This window comes from Rutidosis leptorrhynchoides, chromosome 3, assembly GCF_046630445.1.
Source record: "Rutidosis leptorrhynchoides isolate AG116_Rl617_1_P2 chromosome 3, CSIRO_AGI_Rlap_v1, whole genome shotgun sequence".
NCBI lineage: Eukaryota > Viridiplantae > Streptophyta > Magnoliopsida > Asterales > Asteraceae > Rutidosis > Rutidosis leptorrhynchoides.
This window is the reverse complement of record NC_092335.1, coordinates 49,434,796-49,446,092: the sequence shown is the minus strand read 5'-3', so window position 1 is coordinate 49,446,092 and position 11,297 is coordinate 49,434,796. Positions and strand designations below refer to the sequence as shown.

The following is an 11,297-nucleotide window of genomic DNA, read 5'->3' as shown; positions in this document are numbered from 1 at the left end:
TATTTTTTATTTTTATTGTGTATGATTATTATTTTGTTTGTTTGTGTGTTTTAGACTGTCTGTCTGTCAAGTTTCAACTCACTGCCATAGGCTCTTGATGCTTTACGGTATTTTATTTCTTTTTGTTATTCCTGATGTATACCTACTCTTTCTTTGGGCTTTTTTTTTTTTTTTTTTTTTTTTTTTTTTTGAAAGGCACAATATTTCATTACTTAAAGAAGAGTGTTACAACATACAAGCATGCGATAACATGCTTAATATCAAACATACAGGAGCAACTTAAAGTTGCAATAGAACTATGAACTACTAAACATGATGAACGACTAAACTATAAGTATCTTCTGCTAATCAACCATTATCATCGTAGGTGATGGGATTTAGAAGCCATTGATTCCAATCTAAAGCCTTTTTACCCGATCTTCTTGAAATCCATTCGAAAGACTTAACTTGAACATCGTTGAACGGCACGAGACCATTACCTTTCAACTTTTGAAATAGAGTGAGATTTCGATTTTGCCAGATTACGTAGCCACATACTCATTCTATGGCCATCCATAACTTTGATTTTTGATCAAGTTGTGAAGTATCTTTAATCCCTTTAAACATTTCCTCTGGTTGTGCGTATAGTGGCCGATCAACATTCCACCATCTAAATATACGGGACCATCGATCCTTTTTGAAATGACAGACGAAGATGTGATCCACGGTCTCTAGATCATTATTGCAAACGGGACAACGAACCGAATCTAAATCAATACCTCGGTTATCTAACTCCACTCTTACCGGGATCCTCCTTTGCTTGACTCGCCAAACGAAAAGTTCAAATTTTTGTGAAAGCATTCTTAATCTCGCAGTTACTTTTGGTACATCCGGTCTTACCAATATCTTAGAATCTAGGATAGTGGAAAGCATAATAGTAGAAAACTCTCCATTTTGATTGTAGACTCCAAGACCATGTGTCCTTGTTACCAGTTGCAAATGTAAAACTGTTGAGAAGTTGAATGAGTTGTTAAATTCAGTGCGTGTTCTCGGTTCTCGATGCCAACTCCAAACCAAAACAGTATCTTGACCCTCCCTGCGAAGCCTGCTTGAAACTAGTACCCCACAATCTGTTTCGAGCCTATACAATCTACTAAATCTTTTACCAAGTATGTCGTTATTCAACCATTTGTCCAACCAAAAAAGTGTATCATCTCCTTTACAAATATTCTCCACAAAAGAATTAGTAAACTATATATCAAGATTGTCAATGTATGATCCGACTTTGCAAATGTTTTTCCAAACCACCCCCATTCACGTTCCATGATTAATAACGTGTGAACCCAAACCGCCGATCCGCCCATATATGCTTGTTATAACCCGAACCCAAAGAGCATTCTTTTTGGTATGGAAGCGCCACCACCATTTTCCCAACAAAGCCAAGTTTTTGGCTTTGAGAGATCCGATGTTGAGGCCTCCATCTTTGTATGGAAGAAGAATGTTTTCTTATTTTACCCACGAAATTTTTTAAGTATCTCCCGACCCGCTCCAAAAGAATAAACGACGCAAACCCTCGAGCTTGTTGATGACGCATGATGGTGCACGGAATAGGGAGACGGCGTACAATGGTAAGCTACTAAGTACCGATTTGACAAAGATAAGTCGGCCACCGAATGACATCGATTTTGCTTTCCAATCCCCTAGTCTTGAATTAAACTTTTCTATGTACGGTTCCCAATCGCGAATATTGCTCATCCGTTTACCAATTGGCAACCCGAGGTATTAGAATGGCATGCTTCCTACTTGACAACCACAACTTCTTGCCATATTTTCTACAACCGACATTTGAACACCGATACCGTAAAGACAACTCGTTGAAAAATTCACTTTTAATCCTGAGAAGATTTCGAAACATTTGAGCACTTTAAAGATATTGCCTATGTTTCGTTTACTCCATTCCCCAAAAAGTATGGTGTCGTCGGCGTATTGTAGATGAGACATGATTATTTCGTCTTTTCCCACATTAATTCCTTTGAATAGGTTAACATGTAACGCCCTCTTGATCAAAGCGTTTAGTCCTTCCGCCGCTATGATAAACAAACAAGGGGAGAGTGGATCGCCTTGTCGAATACCTCTATGGAGCGGGAATTCTTCGGTTGGCACCCATTAACTAAAACTGACACCGTAGCCGACGATATACATGCTTTGATCCAACTCTGCCACTTTATACCAAAACCCATTTTCTCAAGAACTTTAAGCAAGTAATCCCAATTAATGCTATCGAAAGCCTTTTCAAAATCCGCTTTGAAGATCATACATTTTTTCTTATGTCTTTTCACCTCATCGATCAATTCATTTGCCACGAGAATACTATCTAAAATATATCTTCCTTTCATGAAAGCGCTTTGCTCAAAACTTATGATTTTATGAATAACTCTTTGGAGTCTCTTTGAGAGTATTTTGGATATAATCTTGTATAAGCTTCCGAGAAGACTAATGGGACGATATTCATTTAAGCTCATTGGAACTTTTTTCTTTGGAATCAAGGTAAAGAAACTAGCATAACACCTCCATATTGCCGAAATGGAACTAAACGGAATTTCTAATGTTTATACCAAATTACCAAGACGGGATATTTTCATACAAAGGTTAAACTATTTACAATGTGTATATCTTCACCTTTTCATATGGTATACAACAAATACTTCTTGGTACATACATGACTAAAGTCTACAAAAATAACTGATAAGAATCTTAATCTTCTAACCGGCATTTAAGAAAATCTTAAACCAAATAGCAGAATTCTTGGCATATCGCTTGAGTTTGTCATCATAGTTTAACACAATACAACCTGTATCTCAATCTGTATCATGCAGCACAAAGTGTTACATTCAAGAAAGATTCGCAGGTTGAACTATCGTTGATCACGTGTTTAGTTGATCATTTTTGTTTGTTACAACTCATATCTATTGCTAATCACGGTTCAGCTCGATATGGAACTCACACGTGGTTACTTGTTTTTTTCTACAAACCTCTTGATGCTCTCTCAAGCCTCCCACGAAGCTAAAATCTTATTCCGACCCCAATTATCTGTTCCTTTCTTTTCCTTTTTGTTTTAATTATTTATTTCTACATCGTCAAGTTTCTACTCGCAGGTCGCTACCATAAGTTGGTGATAGCGATTTGGTTCATCTTTTGTGTTGGCTTTGTTTTAATCTTGCGATCGGTCGAACCCCACCATACTATGTTTGGTCTTATATTTGCATCTTGTGATGTAGGTACAAAAATACTTTGTGTATTAATAGCTTCTACTCATACACATGCCTTGGTATTTCGCCCTCCCTGTGCACTTTGACCTTTTTTCACTTTATTCCTTACAATCCGTTTGTCTTGTCCGTTAGCAGAATTCGTGCAACTTGAACAGAATAGTTGATTGAAAATACTACAATCTGAAAGTAACTTCACTACTCGATTCAAAATTGTTGATGTTGATGTTGTTGATACCCGAATAAGTTTCAAGTGATGTTCCATATTATTAAGAAATGACATAAGCACGGCATTGGTGAATATGGGATAGTATGTTGGAACGGTTCTCATCGAAATCCAATATGAAAAGTCAAAGTACTCCGTTATTTGTATTAAAAAAAAATAAAAAATAAAAATAAAAATTTACTTTTGGAAGGCAATTATATTAAACAACTCTCAGCTCTGAGAAGGAAACAGAGCCCAAAGAAAGAGTACTCAGAGCTCCAAGAGTATAAATTAAATACAAAGTTGATTAGATTGTAAATAATAAAATAAATCTAGGCCCACATCACCAAAATTTTACTAATATTTTTTATGTTTTAAAAAGAGACGAACCGATCACCCGTGAGCCAAATCGAAGAAAGAAAAAAATTAGGGTAAGCGAAAGAAATGTAAATGTGCATTACAGGGAGGTGGGGTTCACAAAACCGCAAGATTAAAACAAAGCCAGTACATAACAAGAACCAAAAATGGCAAGTAAAGCCACGTGATCATTGTTAGTTCAACCCTCTCAAGTAATCGAGTTAAAATTTGTATGGTTTAGATGATGTACAAAAAAGATCTAACGGCGCGCATTAATAGCATATAACCTCTGCACCTCTTCAACATACCATTGAAGATCCAAATCCGCATCCGCAAATTCAGTAGTCAACCTAGCATTCTCAGCAGTCAACCAAGCGTTCTCAGCCTCCAAAAATTCAATTCTCCTAGTCTGCGGGTCAACCTGCTTAAAATTTAATTTTTAGGAGAGATTGACGGATGTTCCTTTATGTATGTATGCATGTATATGTATGTATATGTATGTATGTATATGTATGTATGTATGTATAGACATATACGTACGTACGTACGCGTGTGTGTGTGTAAACATATCTATAGAAAAATACCTGATCAGCATGGACTTGATCAATATGAATATCCCGGAATATTGGTTGAAACTCCACATGTTGTGCTACCTGAACTGGAACCGAATCACCATCTATCACATCCTTCACGATTTCTAGGAATCTTGACACCAACATATCTTCAGCAGATGGACTTATAAAATTGTTCAGAGCCAAGTGAACCCTGTTAATCAGATCATCACTTTCTGGTACTGATTCAGTTCCAAAAGCACTAGTCAAACAATCCTTAAAGACTGTCATCGCACCGGAAAACTGCATATTCGTACAAGAAGCAATGATCAAAATTTTATGGTCTACTGATTCGCGTAATTCAGTTTGATTTCTTTGCATTACTTTAATTGTTTAACAAGTGGTACATAATTGTCATTATCGAAGACTTATAATAAGGTTTACCCTAATCATTCAATTTAGTTAATAGCCTTATAGCATTATATTCTGATTAATATATAGCTCAAGTTAAATTTTCAAATGATACAATAACAGTTAAAGAGAAGCCAAGCATAACTTTATTTACTAATAAGCTTCTTTGAAAACCATAAATAAAAAATGGATGGATGACAATGAGCACTCTAATTATAGTTATTACGTATAAAGATGTAAAACCTTATATACTCTTTCACTCTCGGTACCGGTACCAAACCTGGTAAATACCGGTACCGTACCGTTAAGTACCGCATACCGAAATTCACATATAGCTAAATACAGGAAATGTACATGACGTGACACTGTCTTCCAATCTACCATTGACGAGCCCTCAGCTTTAGTGCCTCCATCAACTCTCCTAGACATGCCTGTTCAGAAACACCAACTTAATTAGTAAAAACAAGTAATAGGTAATTCGAGATATAGTTTCCATATTTAAATATTATGTATTATAAATCTGACTTTTTGGTCAAACGTTGACTTTTTGTCAAAGCTTGACTTCCAGGTCAAACACCAACTCGAGATCAACCCATTTGTTGTTCGGTTCAGTCTAGACCCTGACTTAACCAGCAACACAAATAAACAAACACATCTCTTAGCTTCCAAAACCTAGACCTACTTATGTTTTTACAATATATATGTGTATGTGTATGTGTATGTTCATACCCGACTAGTTGAGTGTGAGTGAGAGCTCTCGCCCATGATTGTCTTCTCGGGATTTTTGTTGCCATCAAAAGTCGCTATCACATCTCCAGTAACCTGAAAAGAACCGGCGACTTCATTAGCCTATAAGCTTAGTTAAAATACATGAAATCATTACTGAGAAATCTGACTTTTTGGTCAAACTTTGACTTTCTGGTCAAACTTTGACTGCTAAATCACAGCATCTAAGTTGTTTTCCTGTATGTTTTTGTTAAAAGCTACATTGCTACTACTTTATATATGTGTGTGTGTATGTGTATGTGTATGTGTATGTTCATACCCGACTAGCTGAGCGTGAGTGAGAGCTCTCGCCCATGATTGCCTTCTCGGGATTTTTGTTGCCATCAAAACTCGCTATCGCATCTGCAGTAACCTGAAAAGAACCGGCGACTTCATTAGCCTATAAGCTTAGTTAAAATACATGAAATCATTACTGAGAAATCTGACTTTTTGGTCAAACTTTGACTGCTAATGCTAAATGACAGCATCTTAGTTGTTTTGCTATATGATGTTGTTAAGCTACATTGCTACTACTTACACATGCATACATACATCACTATAGTATAGCATATCCTCAATAAACAACATCACAAATAAACAAACACATCTATTCCAAAACCTAAAAGCTAGACCCTGACTTAACTAACTCAGCTTCATTTATTTGTTGGACTGCTAATGCTAAATGACAGCATCTTAGTTGTTCTGCTCTATGTTGTTGTTAAGCTATACACATGCATACATACATCACTATAGCATAGCATATCCTCGATAAACAACATCACAAATAAACAAACACATCTATTCCAAAACCTAAAAGCTAGACCCTGACTTAACTAACTCAGCTTCATTTATTTGTTGGACTGCTAATCCTAAATGACAGCATCTTAGTTGTTCTGCTCTATGTTGTTGTTAAGCTATATTGCTACTACTTAGACATGCATACATACATCACTATAGCATAGCATATCATCAATAAACAACAACAGAAATAAACAAACACATCTCCTTTCCATTAAAAGTCAGATTCCTATTTACTCCTATCCAGGAACACAGATCCATAATTATGAAGTTATTCGCAATTAACAAACAGACAGAATACCTAGACCTAATTATGTTTTTTATAATTAGGTTAAATTCATAGGACATCTGTGTATACCTGATGACTAGCTGAGCTCTCGCCGGTACATGTTAAACTAGGCAAGTCTCCGGTAAGGTGAACCTGATGTGCATACGGATTAGTATCCTCGAGACTAGCTGAGGTAAACGGAGGTGATTCATCATAATCAGCTGGATAATCGTCGGTATCAACACTCGCTAACATTTCTCCGATTGCCTGAACCTCATATGCAAAAGCAGTTAAATCTTCGTGACTAGCTGAAGTAAACGCAGCGGATTCATCATATACAGCTGGTAAATCGCCGGAATCTCCGGTCACCTGAACCGGATTTACATTCTCCACTCCGGTGACTCCAGAAGCTCCGGCTACGTTGTTGCTTTCGTTTGGAAACGAATCATCGTTTGCCTGAACTTCATATGCAAAAGCAGTTAAATCTTCGTGACTAGCTGAAGTAAACGCAGCGGATTCATCATTAACAGCTGGAAAATCGCCGGAACCTCCGGTCACCTGAACCGGATTTACATTCTCCACTCCGGTGACTCCAGAAGCTCCGGCTACGTTGCTGCTTTCGTTTGGAAACGAATCATCGTTTGCCTGAACTTATCCGGTCACCTGAACCGGATTTACATTCTCCACTCCGGTGACTCCAGAAGCTCCGGCTACGTTGCTGCTTTCGTTTGGAAACGAATCATCGTGGAAGAAAATATAAAAATCATCCATCGGAAATTAATTTGCGAATTAAATTTTCCGCTCCCATTTAAATACAAAAATATATTCCGGATCCAGGTCTTGGGTCGACCCGGACACGTTCTCATTTTCCGGTATGTGAGTTAGGGTTTGAGGAGAGAAAGAGGGGTAAACGGGAAATGAATAGAGGGCATAGAAGCTAAGCTTTTATTTATTTTATGTATGTACATGTATTTATTTCTTTTTCCTTTTTAAAAGCAAAAAACAAACCGGATTAAAAAGCCCTAACCGGCCCAATTACAAAATTAAGATACGCTTAAGATCTTTGTAGTGACATATCAAAGGGCCCATCAAACAGAAGGAAGGGAGGAAATCCATTTTGTTAACGGCGGTTAGAAATCGTTACGAGAATTGCGTGTAATAAAATACCCTTAGATGAGACCCGAACGCAAAACGTATGCAACTTTCGAGGCCCTTGAGATGAGCGGATAACAACAAGAGAAAGTTTGCAGCGAGTGTGTGTCAAAACATTGATCTCTCATATGAAAATACAAGTCACTACCACTACGTCAACTCCTTGTTGTTCGAGCAAATTCTTTTATACATCATAAATTAAAGGGAAATAGGTTAAAATTCCCCTAAATCACAAAATTGTTAAATTATATGCCCTTAAATTTTCGTAAATTCTATTCTTTTCTCCTCAGCAGGCACCACACATCGTGCGTGTTGCCGAGCATCGCCGCTCATTAACCGAGTAACGGCTAATATTACCTGCAAATCGTACAAAAAAACACCACGCACGACGCATCGTGTGTGATGTGTTGTGTGTGGTGGTCTGGATAAGATAAGATTTAAAGAATTGGGTTTTCTAACATTTTTTTATTATTTTCAAGATAAGATTGTATGTGTTTACCTGTGAACATCTTTTCTTAATGTATTAAAGTGGGCTTATCTAACCGAGGTGGGTGTCCACTAACGCCCATTCCTAGCTCGGCTCCGATAACGCAATTCCGGGGGGAGTCGGTAGTTGGGCACTTGATCCCTTCGGACAAGGTGAACGTGTGACGCTGAGTCGGGGTTTGGTGAATCAACAGGTCGCTCCTCTAGTTGAAGTATCGCGGCCCTTTTTTGTTGCCTAGGTTACACCTTCGGAATACACCATAAGGGAATTTTTCTCTACTCCCCCCATTCTTCACTTTACGCCACGTCGACTCCCCTTTCGTCATAAGGCGTGGAATTAGACCAAGGAGAATCTCCATAGGAACAAGGCCCTTAGATTTCGCACATAGGAGATCGAGACAAACTTCTCACCATAACATAACTACCAACAATCTTCACCAAAATCAAACATAAAAGACACTCAACAAATTTCATTATCAAAATATAAACGGGTATAATGACTCGAATGGTAAAAATATATATTTCAAGGATGAGTTATCATGGGACCAAAAATACGAGTTTGATCTTATTCAAGTTCATCTTGTTCATTGTATTTTTGGTTCTACGGAACTCGTATGTGACAATATATTCTTATCTTGACGGGTGTTGAGTGACAACTAATTTGTGGTGCATGTTGTGTATAAAATGACAATTATAAAGTTAAACTAGAAAATCACACGATTTACATAGATATTGAAAATTAATACAATAAGATTTAAGGGTTGTTTACTCTTTTCTCATTAAATTTTACTCCGTATCTAATCTAATCTATCTATCTAATCTAAACTAATCTAATCTAATCTAATCTAATCTATTTAATCTAATCTATCTAATCTAACTATAAATATGATTCACTTATGGCTTTAAAATATAATTTAGCTTACTTACCATACACATATTATTTATCTTAATCTTATAGTACTATATATAAAGAGAGATAGTAGTAGATAATGAAATGGTAAATGTAGTAAATACTAACAAAAATGTAAGAGTGTAAAAGCGAGTACAAGTGAGATAGTAGTAGATGATAAAAAGACAAAAGAAATAAATAATTTCAATAATTGTTTCTTTTTCTTACATATATACATTTTGTTGCTAACGATGGTCGACATGTAACATGCAAATAAAAAATTGTCAAATGTAGGTAAATGAAAGCACAAGAACTACATTCGTTTTATTGTTAATGATGGTGGATATATAGTCAGATGAAACGTTGTCAGAGTGTATGGAAAATGAAAGAAACATCTACTCATTAAGTAACAAAAAATTCTAATTATTGTTTCTTCAAAGCTCATTTCCATTTTTTAACTCTTGATTTCTCCTAACTTTTTATATTTCCCACTACTTTATCTTTATATTCATTTTATTTACTTTTCATCCCCTATATAAGGATTGGAGGTTGTAGTTAAACTCATTTGTATTCCAAATCATATCATTAAGTTTTCGAATACACATAGTTACATTCTATAACAAACGTAATTATCGAAATGTTTATGTATCATGTGGTCCTAATCAACCACTCATTCTATATTGTGATTAATGAACAATCATGTTTTTTAAGTTTTCGAATACACATAGCTACATTCTGTCACAAACGTATTTATCCATATGTATTCGATATGAAGATGGTGCAATTGCATAAATATCCTATGTTCGATCCTCCTAGCTGCTCGAGATTTAGAGAATATTCATATTTTAAAATATATAATACAATATTTTAATGTTGGTGGATTAATTCGATCTTTCAATGAAACCAAATCAGTCGAACAGTTTCCACAAACCACTCCTATCTAAATAATCTGGAAAATTTGAAACGAAAAAAGAAACGGTATCGTTGTGGGAAATGGAAGGAAAGTTCGTTTTTGGCTTGACCAATGGATCGGGAATACTACTTTGGCTTCGCGATACAATAGACTTTTTCATCTAGAATCTAATAAAGAGGTGTTGATTGCGGACAGATTGGTTAATGCCGAGTGGAAGTGGGATTGGATTCAGGATGATATAGGTAGCAGGAACACATCTTCTCTTGCAACTTTGGTTTCGGAATTACAATTGTTGCAGATTCGTGACCAACCTGATATATGGCAATGGTCCCTTGATTCAAATAAGTTGTTCTCAGTTCACTCTATGCGCCAATATATTGACAAAATTCAGCTACCTTCAATTGAACCTTCTACCATATGGATAAAAGCTCTTCCACGGAAATTGAACATTTTTTTGTGGCGGCTTTGTTTAGATAGGTTACCTCACAGGATCAACCTAGCGATAAAAGGCATTGTGATTCCGTCTGTTGCTTGCTCAATTTGTAATGAGAGTGGTGAAGACTTGGAACATGTGTTCTTCGAGTGTTCTAGTTCTTCTGATTTGTGGCGGTTGCTTCGGATTTGGTTGAGTTGTAATATGCCAAGATTCAATGCTTGGAATGAATTCGAGTCTTGGTTCAATGCTTGGTCATCGAATTCAGATTCCAAGGTGAAGGTGTTGCTCTCAGTGGTCACTTTTCTTTGGGTCATATGGCGTTATCGTAACTGCGTGGTCTTCAACGACACTTCAGTTAATAGGAGTACTTTGTTTGATTTAATTAGATTGTACTTTTTTAATTGGCTAAAAAATAGAAGTAAAATGATTTCTAATTGGAACTCATGGCTTCTAAGCCCTTTGTAATTTTCTAGCACCTTGATAGTTTTTTTTAATAAAATTTTGCCGTTCAAAAAAAAAAATTCGATCGTTCAATGATCTTAGTGGGTCATTTGGAAAATTTGAGTTACATCTCAAATGATGGTGTACATGTAGGGGTGGTTGGAGAATAAAATCTTTAGAAGCGAACGAATTGAATAGGTTGAGAATTATATATAATCTTTTAGTTAGTTACATGAATGAATAGACACTTTTCAAGTCATCAAATATAAATTGTTTGGTATTAGAACTTTATGTAAAAATAAAATCCTTTGCTGTTACTTTTTATTTAGTTTTAAAAACTCCAATCTTAACCCATTTATTTTAGTTAAATACTTTCATCC

At 36.1% G+C, this 11,297-nt stretch overlaps 2 protein-coding genes across 2 annotated transcripts; one reads left to right on the top strand and one right to left on the bottom strand.

The window, feature by feature from the left end:
- Positions 1 to 3,956: 3,956 nt before the first annotated feature.
- Positions 3,957 to 7,467, bottom strand: LOC139896079 (uncharacterized). The gene is made up of 6 exons (XM_071878660.1): positions 6,691 to 7,467; positions 5,815 to 5,907; positions 5,499 to 5,591; positions 5,129 to 5,200; positions 4,392 to 4,662; positions 3,957 to 4,228 (listed from the first exon to the last, which is right to left on the bottom strand). Exons 1-4 carry the CDS (start codon positions 6,853 to 6,855, stop codon positions 5,147 to 5,149), a joined length of 405 nt encoding a protein of 134 aa, XP_071734761.1. The 5' UTR covers positions 6,856 to 7,467; the 3' UTR covers positions 3,957 to 4,228; positions 4,392 to 4,662; positions 5,129 to 5,146.
- Positions 7,468 to 10,120: 2,653 nt separating this feature from the next.
- On the top strand, positions 10,121 to 10,941 carry LOC139899960 (uncharacterized). The gene is made up of 2 exons (XM_071882781.1): positions 10,121 to 10,131; positions 10,236 to 10,941. Exons 1-2 carry the CDS (start codon positions 10,121 to 10,123, stop codon positions 10,939 to 10,941), a joined length of 717 nt encoding a protein of 238 aa, XP_071738882.1.
- Positions 10,942 to 11,297: the final 356 nt, after the last annotated feature.